Raw genomic sequence first — 21,480 nt, 5'->3', positions numbered from 1 at the left:
GAAAATCCCCTTAAGCACATTATTCCTGTGCTCTGAGAACAAACGTGCATAATTATCCACAATCCCTGCAGGTTTACATGTTAAGAGACTGTTTAGGTCAGTGATCCCATGAAAATAACCTGCATAGCAAGTGCTTCTTGGCCTCCTCAGAGATGCATTCATCATAGTCAACAATGCTTAACATTAAGCACATGCTAACTATTTTGCACTCTGGCCGCACAGTCGTTTGGATATGTAGACTTTACGCTGGCCCACACAAAGTGGTATATCCTGAGGGAGTGAATTGAGCCCATTTGACAACCACTGGAACATGTAATGAACAACTTCCTGTAGAAAGCATTATAGAGAATTGTACTCTGATGTCGAACCACCCTCTCCCACTCGAGGTTCCTGTCAAACCCAACAATTTTGCAAAGAATTTAGTGAAGGCTATAGAATATCTTGCCTCATAAGGGACACATTCGCCTGAACAGAGCAACCTAAACCATGCCACCAGGCCATTATGATGTCAGCTTGGAAAATACACTTAAATCATAGGATTGGAAACATTACCAGCTGTTTAGAGTCATTGAAGAGGAAACACCTGAGCAAGTCTTTGCGATGGTGTTAAGACGATAATGTGCATACTGTGACTGATTGTCATCTGGTGAGGTGTAGTAGCCCTGGCCTTTTTGTTTTTTTAATTAAATTAATAAACTGATGCAGGTAATTCCATCTCAGAAGGTAATCTGCCAATCAGATTCTCCTTTTTATAATTTCCATGCCAAAAGCATGCTGTAGACATGTGCCCTGATCTGCAGCACCTGTTCTCCAGTGACACATAGCATCTGCTTTCCAGTGTCATAGATCACCTGCTGTCCAGTGACAAATGTCACAAGTGGCTACTTGACAACTGCAGAGACATCTCTTCAGCACAGGGACTGCATTCATGACATACACCCCTGTTCCAAAAACTACATAACAATGAGAATGCTATCCTTGCTGCACGTTAAAATGTAAATATAAGCATGCCTGAAGTGAGGTATGGTGGCTAGGATATTTGATAATTATGCAATCCACATCAATTTGACATCAAACATGTGTCAGCCATATGAGCCCAGTTCATCTGTGGAAGGATTATATGTATTCCCTAAGCCAGGATGTCTTTGCTGCAGCCAGCAAGACTGTAGCCTTGGTGGTTGCCTCTCTTTGTTCCATTTAGAGGGTAGTTAACACCCTCCCCAGAGAGACAGCCACTCCACATGAAGTTGTCCTGGGAATAGGTATCAAATGGCACACAGATTCACAAAAGGCCTCACACCAGCGTGCTGCATACCAAAACTGCTTTTGATTTTATTGAGGAAGGAAGGGGGCAGAGTTAGTGCAGACAGAGGAGCTCCTTACATTTTGTCTCTCCCTGCTTCTATATTCCTTTCCTGTCCCCTCCACTTTCTTTAGCAAAAGCACCTTTTGCATGATGTCAGAAGGCAAAGTCCACTTGTTTCAAGAACAGGGATTTGACCTCTAACTCAGGCATGTTTTAGCCCAATAAGCTCTAGATTGTTGCCTTTAAAAGAAGGTGTCTCCCATGTTGTATTTAATTCACTCTTGAACAATGCCCTGGCAAAGTATTTATTGGATCTCTGTTGGGAGATTTGCCTTTCCAAAGCCCTCCTGCAGAGATGAAGATTAGGTATCCAAGCGAGAGGCAGGTTCTGCTCCCTAATGATCCTAGGACAGATTGGGGATGGCTTGCTGTGGAGCAAGACCTGCACATCTACAGCCCCACTGCTTCCCATGACCCCACCTTGGAGAAGGACCCATGGAAGTGTGGGTCAGGCTGCTCCATAATGAGAGCAAGATAACAAGAACAAATCTTATTCTTGAGACCCTGGACACAGACTCAAAGCAACCTGAGAGACAAGACATCCAGGATCCCTGTGCTTTGCTGTCAAGCCACTGTGAGCTGGGATTTGAGCTGTTTCACCCTGTTTAAAACAACAGGACCACCCAGAGCTGCCTTTAGCACTAGACCAATCTTCAATTGGCTGTTCTGCACTCTTTTACTAAATCAAATTAACACAGCACCAGCTGAGCGCAAAATTGCCCTGGCTTGAACTTGAAGATTTTGGTTGCACCCGCCACTTTCCAGCTGCATTTTGAACCACCAGCATCTTCCTTGCAGATATTCATTGACAGTCAACCAGAACTTGGGGGATTCTTCAAACTGCAACATTAGAATTCCACACGAGAGTGGCATGTCTTGAACTGCACATCCTGTTACCAATGTGTTTGCCATCAAACTGACTGTCCAACCGACCCTAGTGGGCGTCGTGAAATGTGTCGCTGAATGCCACTTTAAGCTACCATTCAAACTGTCAGCATCTTCGATGCTGATCATTATTGCCAGTCGAACCATTCCTGGTGGCCTCACCGAACTGAAACACTTGATGCCTCATCGGACCGCCCTTCTCGAACTGCACATGCAGTCATCAGCTTCTTCACCATCAAAATGACTGTCAAACCACCCCTGATAACCCTCCTGATCCACACTTCTTTGTACCACAACAATCTGTAGCATGACCACAGCTTGCCACTTGCTTCCCATCTGGAAACTTGACTGATCATTGGGGCCTGCTTCAAACCGCACAAACAGTACCTAGAAGTCTGGTTCAAAATCGTGGAACTGCCAAGCACCTCAGAGGTTATTATTGACTTATAACTGCCTCCTTGATCCTTATTTGGACCTTTAGGCCACTTATCCCTGTTGGCATTCAAGAACCTATACTTTTTAGAACATTGGGCCTCATTATAAGTTTGCTGGGCCGGTAACAATTGTACCGGTATGCTACCGGTACCATTATAACCGGACCGGCATACTATGAGCTCTGCTTGCGGGTTCCTTCCCGCCCACCAGGACTGGTCTGGCGGGTGTACCGGCACCCACGAGACGAGCATTTTGGATACACCGGCACCATTCTGAATGGTGCTGGTGCATCAAACCTCCCATTCCCATTGAGCCCTATTGTGCTCAATGGGAATGGGGGGCATTTTTTTCCGGGTCCGGCAATGTCGTAATGACCCGGTAAATGCCCATTCGCAGGCGCCGGAAAAAAAATGATACTGGCGGCAGCCGTGCCGGTTTTACCGGCACGGCTACCGCTGGTATCATAATGAGGCCTATTGTGTTTGTTACTTGCCTTTCACCCCGGTTCATTACCCAGAGTGCTGCATCTTTCTATCTTTGCATATTCTGTGCTGATGCATCTTACATTTTGATGGGATTGCATCATGCGCCTTTACCTGTCAGCAGGCAAATTCAAACAACAATGCAAAAGATAAGTAGGACACATATACACACCACCGACCACACAAAAGGTTTCTTTTAATGCAGAGTAAATCCGAATTAAGCAGAAATGGCAGCAACAGACAATTCTGGAAACCCTTTGCACACTTTTGAGAGGGAATGAACAGGGAGCTAAGACATTTTGAGAGAGCATGAATGTGAACACAATATGGTAAATGTATGTTTTCTGCATGCTACCACAGAGGCGTAATTTCAATTTCCGCATGTGTACTGATCTCCAACACAGACACTTTTGATCCCCATGTGCCCACTCGAACCATGGCAAACAGGTCGTGTTTCCTTTCGCTTCTGATTTAGTGAGACACATGAACCTTGCAAACTCAGATGATATCCTATCAACTCGTTACAGCGATACTTACACCCTGCATCTCATAGTGTTAGCAATGGAACCGGAGACACACCCGCATGCGGCGTGCCCCTTGCCCGCACACACTTGCCATGTCTCTGCATTAAACATGAACCCAAGTGTCACACTTGTATTTATTATTTATTGAACTCAAAGCTCAAATTAAAATCCCAATTGTATGACACTTTCAATGGAAAAATGAGGATAAGTAGATATGCAAGGTGGACAAGAATGGATACAAAGACTTATCTTAGCATCATCAAACACGTATTTTCATTTATACATTCAAACATATTTCAAATGTCCTGTGTTTTCGATATTGCTCCCGTTTTCTTATCTTTAAAATGAGCTCTCCGACTCCTGCTTCAAAGTCAGGTGCCCATTCAAAGGCACAGTCACGCATTCCTCCTTAAAGAAATGCCTGATCTGTCTGAGGATACATTTCTATATATTGAGGATCTGTTTTCAAATATCCTATAGGCTGAAACAGAATGCCCCCAAGGCAGTCTCAGTGGACAGGTTACTGAAGCCACAAATCCCCACAAAGCACGTTTCCCACCTAATGGTACAATGCTCAACCTTTCCAAAAAGCAAACAAAACAAGCATTGGCAATGCCAACAGTTTTGGCTTGTGTGTAGGCATGAGGAAGGGATTTCGCAGACACTGTAGTAGTGGTAATAACTGGCTATGGATGGTAGCAGTTACAAAGTGGCGAGGGTATCTGGGCATATATTTGCAGTGCCTGGCAAATGCCTAATTCTTACACACAAGCCAACATTGCTAACCTTGCCCATGCTGCTTTTTAACAGAACTTGAGTGAAGGACATGCACAGTGCTTATAAATGGAGTGGCTGAAGACAGACATGGTCAAGACTTTTTATTACACCAGTTGTGCATTTACAGCTTCAATTAAGTTGTTAAGTCTCAGAAGCCTGCTTTAAAAAAAAACATTGACAGACACTTTTGAGTGCAATGTTTGATGATAAGTTTTGATCCCGGGGGATATGCTTTGGGTGGTGAGGGGCAAAATTGAGTGGGAATGACCATAGGGATTAGCATGGCCATCGGCAGTCAGTGGGTGGGTAAATAGCAAAACACAATCTGCAAGCTTTGTACCCCTCCTCATATGCCATTCCTCGGTAGCTATACTGTAGCTTTAGCACCACCTAATATCCAAAACTAAAAATCAGGAGATAATCAATTGAAAACAGCAAGTTCCAAATCCAAGAATATTACATTAACTAGATGGATTCGTTTAGCTAGTGCTTTGGTGCTCATTCAACTTCCCGCCTAAGATTCAATATTAGCTTAACTCAGGTAGCAAAAGTGCAAACAAGAAGATCTCAACACACCAGAAGTTCTAATGACACACAACCACCTCTTTGCATGTTGCTCATGATCCACACCTGACTGCCATGTACATGCAAGCTGTAGAGATAGATGGGACACTTGCTATTGCCTGATGGATGCCAGTTTTTCATGACCTGGCAATCATGAAATGTTCACCTTTTTTTTATTATACTTGACCTGCATGGTTGTAGTCTAGAAATCCTGCTAAAGAAATGGGGTCCAGATAAGAACATAATGGCACAGAATAGACCAGGCAATGAAGTTTAGAAGAGTGCCATGTTAAGGAGGGTTAAGCTTCCTCCTCAAATGTTGCCCTCACTGTTAAACATGCATAGGGTAGGGGAGAATGTGAAGGAATGCAGGCCTGCCAGACATGAAGATGTGATCATAACCAGCATGAGTGATCCTCAGATAGTTGTAAGGAGTCAGCAGAGCATCTTTTTGCCCCAGCTTAAACCTGAAGCTCATTGTTGCACCCACCACCTTTGAACTGCCTTTCGAACCGCCAGCATCTCTGTTGCTTGTCATTATCGCTGCTCACCAGTCTAACCTAAACTGGTGGCTTCCTCGAACTACAACCCTCAATGCCACATCAGACCACCTGTCTCAGAATGTGCATCCAGTCACCAGCATATTGACTGTTGAACTTACTCTAGTGGCCCTCACTATCCGCACTTCGCTGACGGCCCCTTTGAGCCACTTTTCAAACCAAACTGCCAGCATCTTCGCTATCGATCTTCAATGGCATTCTAACTTCCCTTTTTGGGCTCATTGAACTGTGACCCTTGATGCCATGTCGGACTGCCCTTCTTGAACTGCGCATCCTGTCACCAGCATCTTCGCCATTGAACCAACTCTCAAACAGACTCTATTGGCCCTCACGATCCACGCTTTTTGATCTGCAACAAACTTCTGATCGACTCCTGTTAGACACCTTCTGCCCATCTGGAACAATGTGACTGACGCATTCAAGTCTGATTTGAACTGCACAAACAGGACGGAGAACCCAAGTCTGTCGAATCGCCAAGTGACAAGGAACACATCATTGACTATTAACTGCCCCTTGGTTCTCCTTTGGGCCCTAGAGATGGGTTAGGTAATTTCAATCCCTTTTTACACTCAATAGTATATCCTTTTGAGATTATTGTGGTTATTACTAGATTTTCACCCTTGATTCATTACCCAGATTGCCACATCTTGCTATCTCACTCAGTTCACACAGTGCAATGGCAAACTGGTTCAGGACAGAACAGCGTTCACAGGGAAAGGCGTCCGAGGGAGCCGAAAAAAGGTCCCTTCCATATAGACACTGGGAACACCTGATACATTGGACATATGTGAGTTATATGGGTGATGAATCTGGAATATAATAACCCTAGTCAAGACAAGCCTGTTTAGACTCGGCATTCAAGGCGTAGAAGAAAGAGGCTGCCCTGAACACAGGCAACAGAGTATTATGTCTTTCCCACTAGGGTGGATTACTCCAAATAGTTATTTCCAGCACAAGCTAATCAGCGTGTATGTGTTGTAAATTAGGAAAGCGATCTGTAGAAAATGATTCAATTTAGCTCAAATGAAAATATGTGAAAGGTTGCAACACATGTTGGCTTCTTTTCTTTTGTATGTTCAGCTAGAAATAACAGAGATTTCTTCTGTATGTTTAGTTAGAAATAACATGTTATAAGTGTTGACCTAGTAAAACTCTAAAAAGTATCCATTAAAATGTGCATTGAATACTGATTGGGCTATTGCAATACAATTTCTTTTGGAGTTAGAAACCTTTTGCAATTGAAGACATTTTGTGGGTTTGGTGCTGGAGTTGGATCTTCTAGACCTAAGGGAACAGAACAGTGTTTGGAAGATTGGTTGCTTGCCAAAGATAGCTCCGGGTGGTCATGTTATTTCGAACAGGGTCGAACGGATTGAATATCAGCTTGCAGCGATAGACAGTGAAAACACAGGGATGCTGGTTGCTGTGAATCCCAATCCAGCGACTCAAGGATAACTTTAGTCCTTGTTCTCATGCTCCCACCACAAGGAGGCTGGCACACACATGCAGAGGGTCCCTCAACAAAGATGAGCCTGGCTCACAGGGCTGACACATGTGTGATATCAAATGTATGTTGCTTGGATAATTATGAGAGTTGCTAGTAACCATATACACCTCAAACTCAGGTATGGCTTATATTTACAGTTCAACACGCAACCCGGAAATCATATCTTAAATGCAGCCCCTGCACTGCAGAAACATGGCATTCACTGCAGCTGTCAAGAGGCCACTTGTGAACCCTGAACCTGCTCTGTGCCACTGCAGATCCGGTGCTGCAGATCAGGGTACTTATCTGCAGGGCACATGTGTACACTATGATTTTGGCACAGACTTTAGGAAAAGGAGATCTAATTAGGCTGGCTGGGAGGGGATGGCTGGACTGCCATATGATGAGGGGATAGAATCCATGTCTTTTTTATTTTTTATTTTTATTAAATTCATAAAATGATACTGGTGCTTCCATCTCAGAAAGGGAAATCTGCTAATCAGATACATGCTTGCAGCTGGAGCCAGTGCAGTTTGATGAGGGTTGGTTAAGAAGAATAGAATGAATCCATCCAACATAGGAGGCAGCCGTGGTCACGTTTAAAATGTGATATGGAGTAGGGAAGGGTACTTAATGCAGTAATAACTGTATAGGAGCTCCTTTGTGAGGGTGAATGGAGTCCTGGTATTTTCTGGTGCCAAAGATAGGAAGTAGGTAGGTTGGGAAGAACAACTTCAAGGCATAATAAAATGGTTGTTTGAGCTTGAGAAACAATAATCAGTTTAAAAGAAATGGGCAATTCTTCCTGGGGTGTCTCAATGAACATTACAAATCAGAATAGGTCATGCTGTGCATAGTGTGACTGGGGGGTGGTGCCCTATGGCATCTGCATGCAAGCCAGATGAGTGGAAATTAAGAAGGACTGACGTTATGGTATATGCACATCTTTATTAACTATCTTCTCTTCGTATAGGACCTTACTGCTTCAAAGGGCCAAGAATAATCCTGGCTTCTCTTAAGCATGGAACTCAATTGGCCAGTTCCTTCTTCTGTGCTCTCAGATCTGCATGTCAATCATTCCTCTTTCACCGATGAACACCTCCTTCACCCTTAACTTGCTGCTCATGCGCACAATGTGGAGTGCACTTGTCATGCCACCAAACCCCTCCCTCCAATACAATCGGTCACAGAGGATGTACGTCAGGTCCCAACTACTGCAAACCAGATCCTGGAACCACACCATCTTTGTGGATAGCTAAATAGTTGCAGGTTTTCATCTACCAGAGTGGGGTACAAGCATCCTCTAACAGAAGGTTCATGGTGCTGCATGGAGCACAGGGACCATAACATGGTCGTAGTGAGTGCATTGAGTATTGACGTATTCCCCTTAGTTCAGGTAAGACCTACTTCATACATAGCTCCTATAATTATAAGGATTAGTGATCCTAATCCCATGTATTCTGGCTCTACCAAGTTTTAGTTGTATCCCTAGTACTAACCTTCCCTTTGCCCCTGCATTCCCCCTTCCCAAGACTCCCACCATCTGTTCCCTTCCTAATAAATGTTTCAGGCTTTGTCTTCTCCCTCAACTGATTTACCTGCTTCTGTCCCCTGCCAGTCCATACTTTCTCAAGCACTGATCCTTTCTCCCCATTCCCATCACTACAACAGGCCCCTTGAGGAACTGCTCGTGTGGTTTGCCCCACTTGCTGCACTACAAGCATTACCCGGAAAAACACGAAACAAGTGTCCCCAACGGCAACCCAGGGCTGATTATCCCATCCTCTAACATTAACATCTCCTGCGAGGAGACTATCACAGACCTCCTTACCTTCATAATTCCCTGATGCATGGGATCCCCTTATGTAGGCCATCATCTCTCCACTGGGATACATTGGCATTAATGGAGGGGAAATGTGGCATGTCCGGGAGGATAGCTCAGTGGCAACATGCTTGTCTTGGAAACAGGTGGACATAGACCAACACAGGTTCGATCCACGGTCCATGCTTTGAAACCTCTGGGTATTAAGTGTGATATAAATACACAACTAAGAGACATATTTTTTTTTCAATTATTTTGATTGTTGAATTTAATCAAATAATATTTTTTTTTACAACAGCTTCAGCTTAGTGCATATCAAATTTAGTCATGATGAGAGTTGTCTCTAAGAAGCACAAAGTCACTAAGAAAAAGAAAAAGACGGAAGTTAAGGACGATCTTAGTCGACATATTCCTGTAACAGTGCCTCGGTGCCTCCGCCAAGTGTGGGCGCTTTAAAAATGCTAAAAATAAATAAATAAATGTCACCGTGACTTGTCCGTCTCACGTGAAACTAGTAATCAACACATACAAAAACGGCAGGATAGCCACAAAAAAAGTGTTGGCTTTCATTCGTTCCACCCTCTACTATTCACCACGTCTTCCATTCGTGCTCCATACCCCAGTGGGGACCCAAAGTGGACAGTGAATTTAGATTTACCCCTTTTGTACAGCCCTTTGCCCTAAATTTGCTGGGAGAAGTGTTGGGCTTGCCTATCACTGGCTATAGCTCATGGCTATGGGCTAGTAGGCTATATAGGCTATTGCTCTTTTTGTGCCAGTGAAAGCCACGCAATCTGCTATGTCGCATTGTGACTGTGTTGCTCTGTGACCAGCCACAGTTTTGCGTCTGAACCCAGGTGTTGTTCAATTATATCACACACGTCAGTGAGGGAGCTGGCTACTGTTAACACTGCATTCCTGATGACTACATGCTATCCTAGGAAGTCCACTCCAAACTTCCAAGCTTCACAGCTGTAGATCACCAATGTAAGGTTGATATGATGCACAGAACAATGTTGTCCAATTAGTTACAGGTAGAGTTTTGCATGTATTTGTCCTACAGTGAAAGCATGAACATTGGACGTTGGAAACGAACAGCTGGCCAGGGCTCAATTAATATTAATGACCCAACTCCAAAACTGACTAACGCTTCCCATCATGAAAATAATATGTAGCCCTTGAACAGGCAGGCTGTGAAATGCATAACTGCTAAAGTACAATCGTTGCCTGTCTGGTTTGGGTGGAAGCATAAAATGGCACTTTGATGGCCATGTTGGGATTGTAACATGTGGTCTCAGAGTTGCCCTTGTTACTCGCTTTTCCCTGAGGCGTTTGGCTCATGAATCCTGCCAACAGATGTAAGCAAACCTGGTCCATTCCAAAGGCAGTTCAGGGACACGTGCTGAAGAGCTCTACTTTTGGTTTATGGTTACATCATAAAAAGAAAGTGCCATCATCGTGAAAAAATGTCTTTTTCATCTAAACTCATGAATCTTGGAGGGGGTCCTGGCAATTAAATATCCCAGCTTTTACCACAGAACGTGGCAGAGGCTCTCTTCTCAGGCTGCAGAGCCACACAATCACCACGACGCTGCTTTTCACAGACAGATGACTTCATGCCTTAGTGATCCTTTTGTTTACATTTCCCGCCAAATGCACAGATGTCCGTTATTGCACTGAAGTGTTTCCCGTTTCTGAGGAGGGCCTTTAAAAGGGGTCAACGAGAAGTTGATCCGACCATGTGCAGGAGCAACAAAGAACTGACTTGTGGATGACTTTTATCTGAGGTCATGGTGAAGTTGTTAAATGTGAAACATAGGCCCTCACATTTTTCACTTAAAGTTTTATTTGTTCATAAAGGGGAGCTGCAGGTCCCATGTTGTCTCACTACTTGTGCCTCATAGTTTCTACTGTGAAGAACAAATGTGGCAAACTGCTCATTGAAATAATTATATTTAAGTCCCTGCATAGAGGGGGTGCATACTTATGAATTATTCACCTCCTGAACAAAATGCACAGACCTGGGCTGCAGCAAACGCCATGTGGTGCAATTTTCTCAGGTGCAGGAGGTCGGCATGGTCACGCCAATAATGCTTTAATGAAAGACGGCTGTGGCGTTGGAAGAGGCAATGAACTGCGTCACTCCAGCTGTCTGACTCATTTGCTATGCTCGGGGTTGCTGCCTCTGTGCTGTTTGTGTTTAGAAACCGCATGTAACTCTGTCGTCAGACATATGATTCATATTCTGGTGTGTGAAACCTGACAAGGTTTCAATGCAGGGGCACAGAAGCATGAGACCTGGTGCCATACTAAAGGTGCAGTGTCATAGAATCATGGCAACCAGGCTCCACCTGGCACTATGGGGACTTGCTACAGATTCAGACAGTGTCAGCAAGGGGCGGAAAATAGACCCAGGCACCAAAATAAAGTGGGCCATGTTAATAAATGAGAATGTGTGGCTTTTTATAGCAAACTGCCCATTTGGCTTACTATTTTTGGTCAATAGTATATTTATAAAATAATTGGCCAAACTACCATTTGCAGATAGCACTATGGGCCGGATTCATGGAAAAAGGCGCATTTACCATGCAAAGCCTGTACGCCGAAAATGACTTTGCATGCCCCTGCACAATTGAGAAAATCTGTGCTCTCTTTGAATTCACAGAATTTCCCAGGCAAAATAACCCTATGCGCAAGGAGAAGCCGGAACTCCCATGACACGCCCCCACGCACACCACATACCAACGTTTGCACCTATTTTAGCTTGACCATCCAGCATCCCGGAGAAACTGCGTGGAAGCACCTCGTAACTTGGCTGCACAACTTTACTTTGCTAAAAACAAACATACAAAAATTCCAATAACCAATCTCTCAATAGTACAAATATAAATAACATGCAAATGGTAATATTCATACATGAGAGATGTTTTGTATATATCTCTAGTCTTGAGCAAAAGAAAGAGAAACAACTTTTTTATTTTTTTTATCTTATCTCTTGATCACCTTTAACTCTTTTAATTGGTGATCTATTTTCTTAGAATTTTTGTTGTATTTTTTATAACATATTAAAGAAAAACATTGTCACTTTTACAAAAAAAACTTAAGTCCATAGAACCTTGCCGTTGGCCTCAGTCAGATATAAGAATCAGTAAACATCAGCTAGTAAAAAAAAATATCAGTTTGAAAAATAATAAAAATAGTCTTTAAATGTTCAATCAGAAATCGTTGAGGAAAGCATTCTTGGATAAATGAACCTCCATTCCGGGACTTCATGGGACTTCTTTCGGAGTCATCTTCTTCACATCTTTCAGGGTCATCATCTTCACCCCCTTCTTCGGTCCAGCGGGCTTTCCAGGGGACTCCATTCAAGTGGTATCTTCTGAGGATCCGGCACCCCAAGGATCCAGCGCTGACGGGGAAAATAATTATTTTTCTAGGGTAAAAGAAAAGACAATTTAAGAATCAAACACATCAAACCCTTTACTTTTCCTTTCTCACTGGGATATCTGAAATCAATGTATGTTATACACAAATGCACATTAGGTATCAAATACCAAACAGCATATCATGCAGCCAAGACATCTCCTTATGACCATCTGAAAATAACGTGAAATTACTGAGGTACTGAGGAAGTAAGGGGGCATGTCTAAGAAGTAAATCGAGGGTACATTCCAACAAGGCCTAGTAGGTGAACAAAGCAGAGTTTAAGAAGTTTGGCTAATACACATCTTTTGTTGGTTTGAGTGGAAACTTTTATTGATGAAAGTGCCAACACAAAAAACAGGATAAGTATGGCATTGCGTCCTTTAGGAATTCTGTGATGTTCAAGTGTTCATTTTATCAGCAGAAACTTTCTAAGGCTGCATAAAGGGTCAGTGCATTTTAACTGCTTTATTTATCACATTGATGTCCATGGTTTTCTTCTTAGCGTTATTGATGCAGTTGCTGAAATTCAATCTTACATGGAAAATCATTTTCATTGAAACTGTTTGTGATACTGTCCAGTGACCATGGTCCCAATAATGAGTTCTGTTTCCCGAGAGTTTCAGTCTAGTGCTTCCGAAGGCCAAAGCTTAAAGGGCCCTTATGAATACAGTATTGGAACGCAGCCTGGAGTGTATAGAAATGTCCTGGCCTGTCCTGTATCGCTAATCCAAATTATGCAAAAAGAGTCTGTGGCGAATAATCCATACTGTACAAAGGGTCGCTGTAAAACTAAGCCCACATACTTCAGATGTTTTGAGAACATGAATAACAGTGTTTAATCACCTGTGAAATGTAACAACCTGAAAGTTTTCTTTTCATTAACTGTCGAGAAACTAAAGCAATTGATTGTGCTTGGAATGTTCCCATTTGGTGACAGATGCAATAAATACCTTTACAATTTTTGGGGAGTTTCATTTAATTTCAGAGTAATAAACACTCAGCAACTGGTATTTGCCCATCAGACACACTTGTGCGATTTACTTTTTTTTATCCGCAAGTGTTTGCCAAAACTGGAAGAACAAACGGTCCATATGACAAGAGACAGCTTCTTGGACTTTGCTTTGCTGAAAGTGCTGTGCATGCATTACAAAAAGAATGAGTGCCAGGTACAAAGAGATCTGGGGCATTACGGTGATATGGTGTTAGACCGACAGTTGCTCCAAGTTTGGAAAGGGCTAAACATATCACACTTTATAAACTCCACCAGGGCACTCATAAAAAGTAGTCCGTGGTTCCTATGCTTTCTTATTGGCCTAATACCCGGGCCTGATTTAAGAAGAAATGGTTCCCGTGTGTGGCACAGATGTTCCATACTATGATGAGGGAATGCTGCGAGCTAGGAGAATGAGTCCACGAGGGGTTAACTCTGTGACATGAGGATAAATATAATGATACTAAAACATCCTGGGTCTCTCCCACGTAAATCTTTAAATGGCACTAATGCATATGAACTCCGCTGACTGATGCTGTGCTGGTAGACATGTGGCTGAATTGCCCCCGTTATGCCTCCAATCAGCTGCTTTAAAGCCATGCAGGAACTATACCAATCAGGTCATTCTGCACCTGCGGCAGTCCTTATGCAGTAGTACTTTGCAGGTCTCTAAAAACCCGGATTTTGTGCACATGCACTGCAAGTGATGGCAGGTAAGAGTGCTTTAAAATGGAATCCCAACGTTGATCTTAATCACAGTCATAAGTTTAAAAATGTGTGTTAAAAATGTTCTGTAACAAAATAACACTACAATCACCCACAAATAGAAATATTCAGTCTTAAACGCCAACTAAACATAAACTACAGAAATACACTGTTGGATGTTAGGTGTTTTCCAAGTGTGCTCAATTCATCTTGGACCTTCCTCTAATTCTTACTCATGAATAGCCAGAGGGGCTGATCTAGAAAGTGTTCTTAATGGGATTGCGTCATTGTGAAATGTTTTTGTAAATCAGGCTGAAACACTTTAAGACGTCTTTTGCCCAGCAAGTCACTAGCCCAGCCTGTACAGATGTGTTAACTCTTTCGTCTGATGTCTCATTGTAGTTTCATCCAAGTGAACTACTGTGGTAGTTTACCATGCTGAAATTCCCCCGGGTATGTTCTTATCTGGGGGTCATCCCATGCTCCCTGACCACTCCCTACCACCCTCTCCTCTTGCTTTACCCCCACCCTGCATAAGTGGCTCTTCCACATCTTCACTTTCCCGGGATCCTGCTGGAGATGGGCAGGCCGGGGGGTGCACTCTGGAACCTTGTTTTGAAACATGGTTGAATTCTTTGTCAGGGCTTTTCCTTTCTATCGGTCCTGGTCCCGAAATGCTTTCTATTCACCTATTTGTTTCAAACGTCATTCATTCTCTTCCTGAAATTACTTCAAATGCTCCTTTTAAAGAGTTCCTTCCCTTTCCTTTTCTTCTCAGAACACATATTTGTGAACGCCTCTGTCTTTTCTATCCACAGCTTTGCTGTCTGTTGGATTACCTTTGAGCGCAGGTTTTTTGTGTGTTTACTTTACTTGGAATATTTAAATTGTATTTGGAATCTAGTTATTGAAATGTTCTAGTGGTTTCGCGCACATTATCATGTGTTGCCTTTGTTACTCCATTTTAGTAAAGCATAACAATGAATAAAAAAACAATGATCAATTTGCAAATCATATTTGTTAAATAAGCTCTACATGATTGCCTAATCATCGCATCTCTTCAAAGTATTTCTCGTCAGCCAGAGTTCACTGACTCCACACCCTCCACTATCCCTACCCTACTGCCTACTTATGCACCCTCCAATGGCGCAGAACACCATTGCTGCAGATAGGCGTGCATAATACATGCATATACATACATACATAGTTTGCATGTCATAAATGTCCACAGCTGTTCAAGTGGTATCGTTTTTTTGATGTCCATGTTGGATAGTTAGTAAGAAATATTTCTTATATCTTTTTAGGTTTTCCGTCTCTCACTGGAACAGGGACCGTAACAGTCCAGGTGGACGATGTCAATGACAATGTTCCTACATTTGCCTTCAACAAGTACTTTGCCAGCATTCTCGAGGATGCGCCAACAGGAACAGATGTGCTGCTTGTGAACGCTTCCGACGGTGACGCAGCCACAAATGGCGTAATTAGGTAAGTGCTGTGTAAGGTGCCTAATGCTGTCAAACCACTTATTTCTGCTTACGCGCACTCTTCTTGGCCACCACACCCCTACCATGAAACTGACAACCTACTGCCATGAATTGGTTGGACTGTGGGATTTCCACTGGAAGTGCAAGCTCGTTCGTTGCGACCACATGAACGCAATCAATTCTGACAACGGCTAGTATTACAATAAAGAGTAATGACGATGCTAAGTGGCAATGGCATGCAAAACATTCCCGCCGACAGTAGATGTGTCCAAAAAGCCTGTAGGCTTCCATTCTAGTACAATTCAAGCGACTGGGGAAACACATATTGCTGTGCCCAACGACCATGGTCTTCGAGTACTAAATAGGCCCTGGCACAACTTTCTTTGCCATCTTTCACTTTCTATGCCTGATTTCAAAAGCGTTTTTTCAATTGGAAAATCCCATTGAAAAACGGGATGTAAATCAGGCCCTCTGAGTTTGTTGGCCTCAAAAAGAATAGCACCCAAAGGGAAAAGGAGAGGCCAATTGTGCAATGTCTAAGATATAGTGCAATATTTCGATGATTCATCCACTGGCGATTGTAACGAAAACCTGACATTTTGGCACCGAGTCTTGAACAGCTTCCAAACTTAACATTTATTAAAACAAGCAACAAAGCAGCATTTAGTGTGCCGCCACCTTACTCCAAGAAACTGTCTTCAGGAAGGCTCATTAAGATTATAAAAAGGGAGCTTTCAAAGCCCAGGCCATTGTGGACTTTACTACTGGAAATAAACATTGAGCCCAGCCCACTGGATTTCTTTGGAACAGCGTGTGGGGATGGTCGTTAGAACTCCACATTATGCCTTCTGCCATTCAGACACTTTTTCTTTCTTCCAGGGAGAAGGATCATTAAAAGGAAACATGTCTTTGATCGGGATCAAATAATTTTCAAAAAGTATCAGCTGTTTGGTCTCATAACAGAGCAGTGCTGTTTCTTTTGGAAACAGCATGTTCAAGCGTAAAATGGAACAGCGGCCGTTTCTGTATTGGACGGTCAACATGTCTCGCGGAGTAGCTCCGCAAAACAGAGAGGGCAATAGTGCATACAAGTGCAGGCGCTGCAGATTTTGCAGAACTGCCATCCTTTCGGAAATAGGAGAAGTTGCACCTAGCCCATATACAATTTAAACAATACAATTCCAGAAAGTGGGAATGTGCTATAACGCAGATAGGACCCCATGTAAACAAACAAAGAACTGTTTTATTGAAGGTACCCTGTCCTCAGGCCAATCATCCACAGAAGACCCGGGGGAAATCCCGACTCCCTTCATGGCATAGCATTCTTGCCCTGGAATTGTGTAACACCTCCCCAGGGGTCTGAGGCATCCTATCAATGCATGCTTATGAGCCGGTGGGCTGGATGCGGCGACAGGATCAGGTCGCATAGAGAAGATTGAGAGGATGATGTACATATGGGGCAAACCGGGCACAATAATCAAGTAATCTTCTTAACAAAGATGTTTTCAAATTGTTTTGAAAAAGAAATACAGTATCTCATGCTTTCAGATCACAGCGCCAGATTATACAGTATCTCATGCTTTCAGATCACAGCGCCAGATTATACAGTATCTCATGCTTTCAGATCACAGCGCCAGATTATCGTTCGAAAGAAAGAACAAAAAAATAAAAAGGGGAAATATATGCCATGTGGACATAGACAATAGCAACACATGTGTATGTTTATCTAAAAGAGAACACTTAAATGTGTTGTACATTTAAGCATCTTTGCCATTTTGCCAAGGTTAAAATTATGGTTCAAAATATTTCTGAACACATAACGTTCATAAATAAAACTGGAAAAAATAGGTATTTTTGGGGTATTAGACAATAGGTGTTCTACCACCACATCACTAGGCAAGGCAGACATAGATAATGCAACGTGTCATAACACATGGAAGAACTAAGGGCATTTAAAAAAACTAAAAAAAAACTACACAAAGCAGCATTTAGCTAACATTTTAAAATTTGCATTCTCAGTTCTCGATTTAGAAATCGTTTGGCAGCTCACTGAAAACAGCCAATAGCCTCTTGACTTCTATCCTTGCGTGTTTGAGTTATTGTCCAATGTATGTTCAATAAGGCAACAAGTAGAATGATCTAAACCCCGATGACTACGTTTGTTTTTATTGGTTTTATTGTTTAAATCATGGACCAAGCTAGCTCCAGAGCAGCTGTAGCATGTTTTATTTGGCCGACAACTCGTGTGGGAGAATGTTCCACCCACCCCAAATCAGGTGTGCACAGTTTCTATTTATTGAGTACAGATCTTTTGATGAACCTGGGACTGCTGTTTGAAAATACTGTTTTACAGAAGACCCCCTCAGTGTTTCGGCAATCATATTGTAGGGCTGCAGAGAAGGCCTATTCATTAATCAATATATATATATATATATATATATATATATATATATATATATATATATATATATATATATATATATATATATATATATATGAATAAATTAGATATCAACAAATTATGCAGCTATGAAATGTCAATGGTGACTCCCATAAAGAATGATCAATACGTTAGTCACTTCAATCTTCAACGCTACATTTACAGGATTAGAGTCTTTTGTAAAAAACACATATCACATAAATATATATATTCTAGAAAACTCAGTTGACATTCCTGCATGTAAATTGTTTGTAAATAGAAAACAGTCTGTTTAACAAGTCTGTTTGTGACATTCTCTTCAAGGTGTTTCTATTGCATTAATGTGTAAAAATGTAAATTTTTCATTTTCAATAGACAACTTGAAGTGTGACATGACAATGTGTGACAGTTAACAAACCTTCCCCCTTTTTCTTGTGTTCTCAGCACCAGTACCAGACTCTGCTTAATGTAGTAACCATGAAATAACATCAGTTTCCTCATTTCTGAAGGCATGTACACAGTGAGATATCCGTTTGGATCCCAGGATACTTCTTCTCTGCTTGATCATTACACAGAGAAGGAGTCAGGGGATCTCCGAGTATACATACCATAGGGCCTATTCTTTCAAATCCATAATTCCAGACGCAGATACACTTCAGAAATATGTATTAATACCTCTGGATGTACAGTTCATTTTTATATCCCACCCCCCTCAGTACCTTCACAAATAACAAGGTTGGGATTTAATATATTCCCATTTAGAGTACTTCTTCCCATAGAATTATTTCCCCTTAATAGTATACTTACTAGAGCCCGGGCTGCCCAACTAATTCCTTATCTTAGCCAAATGCACACGTGCATTCTAAGCCCTTTCTGAGAATGTTCCCATTTTCTGGACTGTGGTCCCTGAGGATGTTCCTACCACAAACGTGTTAAGACAAAAGTAATGGCAAAAGGTGGTATATAAATTACTACTACTACTACTACTATTATTACTACTACTACTGCATAGGAATTTCCTTTTGGCTAAGACCCAGATAAGTTGGCACCCGCTTAAGGGTTTGTTCAACTCTCACCCTCACGTGGGCATCATTCAGCAAGAAGGGGTGTGTCTGCTGTTTCCTCCAATGAACAAGCTCAGCAGTATCATTTCCAGATAGGCCTCTCCTAACGTGGTCTCAAAATAATCCAAAATGAGTCCAAAGGAAAGCCATCAGTTCCATTCTCCTGTTTGTTGTTGTCAATTTTCATTTATCCTCTTATGTCATTCAGTCCATCCCAGTCAGTGAGAGAGCACCTGAGTTCCCAGAATCTATAGGCTATAAAAACCTCTTTGTAGATGTGGGTATATTGTCCCTAATCTAATTGGTCAGTCTATGTGATTGGATACAGTTCCAAAAGTGATATCACACTAAACTATCGACCTTCGTACTCATTGAGCATATTAATGAAGAAGGCAGTCTTCTGGCAGTGACTTCTAAACCCAGCTTACCTGCCACTTGATATGATCACATCTTGGAGATTACTACATTAAACAATTGAAACTTTCTAAAGCATCTTAGCCCTCACATTTGATCATGTTACTAATCGGTTCATCAGATTGCTCTCACTCAGATTAATCCAATGATGTGATTCTCATCTCAGCACATGTGATATATATGTCATAAATGTTGTAGATTTTTCCCTTTATCCAAATATTATTTTTCCATCTCAGAATAATATTCTCGCATGCATGGATGCTAGGATACACACATCACTAATGCATGCCATTTCTGCACATACATATCCACATGTGCCTCATTTGCATAATTAAACAAACATAACATATATTTTTTTACATTCAGCTGATAGAGCTTTTTACTCTGAACAATTAAAATACATCTCTAGGACATTTCCTTTAAAAGATAGAAACAAAAATGTGATTCCAAATGACAAATTCACATAGTACCTTTTTTCTTACTTATAATGTGATGAATCAGAATATGAAATGGCATACCAGCCCCTGCCTCACAACAGAACATTGGGTGTCATATAATGTTAGGGCCATGTTTGAGTGCTTGGCCATGTATGACTTAAAGAGGCCTTGTTGTCATGGCTACTAATGTCCGGATGCTCTTTAGAATGTGTCTGCCCTGGCCATTTGTTGACACAGTAACCTGCCTCTTGAGTGATTACATCCACTTCCTATCACTTGGGTCAGATACCAAGTCTCTTAAGGTGCATTTCCTTCTGCCTGACAACCTAGGTGATGTGAAGATCAGATTACTTCAAGAGCAGACTATTGCCCATAATCAATTTTGTATATTTATAAGGCATGTGTCTTCCTCTGCAAGGCCTACCTTTGAGATAAAAGCAAAATGTGTGGTCCTTTGGAGTTATAACACTTTACAGTTCAACTTCAAAGGACCTGAGTTCTATTTCCTTGAAGCAAGTCACTCCCTCAATAGATTGTGGGAAGAGGTCAGGACAATGCCACTTTGCTTTCCAGGCCTAGCTTGGTTACATTCACAAACCTAGCCTTTACTTTCATTTTCTCTTCCCCAATTATATTACATTTCCACAAAACAGGGCAACATTATAAAATTTATCTGCAATCAAGCTCCTGTCAACAGCTGACATCTGGATGGAGCTCTAGAAGGTGGGTGCGTGACAAGAGAAGGACGGTTTGTGGGTCCTCTCTTTGAGGATGAGTTGTGATTGAAGCCAGCGGGTTGATTTGCTGCATGAGGAGCATCTCAGCCCAGATATGTAGAGTTTAGCTTCCAGGTACGCCAGAGTGCAGCTCAGGACTGGTTTTCAGATTATACATTCAGTCTTGAACAATATCCTCGCTCGGGGAGGAAGCCAATGTAGTTTGCATAGGATTGGGATGACTCAGTCACATTTCTGTGCATGCGTAATAAGATGTGCAACAGTGTGTGGGCCAAGAAAGGCATTGCATCCCTAATAGGAGGGCATTACCCCCATTGATGTGTGAGATCACAAGCTCCTGCATTACATTCCAGTAGTCCTGCAGAAGGTTAAATGCTTTGATATTTTTAAGTGTGGCGATCCAGAGCCAAGCCATTTGGGTGTTCTTGGCTATGTTTTACTAGATGTCAATTGTGGAGCCTAAAGATTTAGAAGAACTGAGAGCTGCAGATAAAATACACCAAGGCGCATTCATTGAGCCATTGTTGAACAAGTTGTTGTTTATTAGTGGCACCAATGAGAACAAATTTGGTCTTGGATGGGTTAAGATTAAGTGGGCAGTCTACATCCAGGGCTGGATGATGGCTAAGTAATTGCGGAGATGACTGATGTGTTTTTTTACACTCATGCACAACCATGTATCATCCGCATATTGCTGAATGGCTATATCAGGATCTTTGAGGAGTGTGCCCAAAGGCTCAATGTAAAAGTTAAAAAGGATCAATGAGATGATATAGCCATTGGAGACTCTGCAGGTCGATGGAGTCTAATGCAGCCGTGAGATCTAGGGGGATTAGGAGACATGAGTTGCTCTTTATCCATGATTTGGAGGGAATCACCCACCACCTGGGTGGTGGCTGTCT

General features: G+C 42.2%; 1 protein-coding gene across 1 annotated transcript in view; it reads left to right on the top strand.

Annotated features, from left to right (window-relative positions):
- Nucleotides 1–21,480, top strand: part of FAT4 (FAT atypical cadherin 4) — a 438,908-nt gene that overhangs the window by 353,702 nt on the left and 63,726 nt on the right. Inside the window, exon 7 of the mRNA XM_069631121.1 lies at nt 15,328–15,508. Coding sequence (XP_069487222.1) covers nt 15,328–15,508 — 181 coding nt within the window. The remainder of the gene's footprint in view (nt 1–15,327; nt 15,509–21,480) is intronic.

This window comes from Ambystoma mexicanum, chromosome 6q (assembly GCF_040938575.1).
Source record: "Ambystoma mexicanum isolate Mex_15411 chromosome 6q, UKY_AmexF1_1, whole genome shotgun sequence".
Taxonomy (NCBI): Eukaryota; Metazoa; Chordata; class Amphibia; order Caudata; family Ambystomatidae; genus Ambystoma; species Ambystoma mexicanum.
The sequence above is the reverse complement of the archived record's forward strand: the minus strand, read 5'-3'. Positions and strand labels throughout refer to the sequence as shown.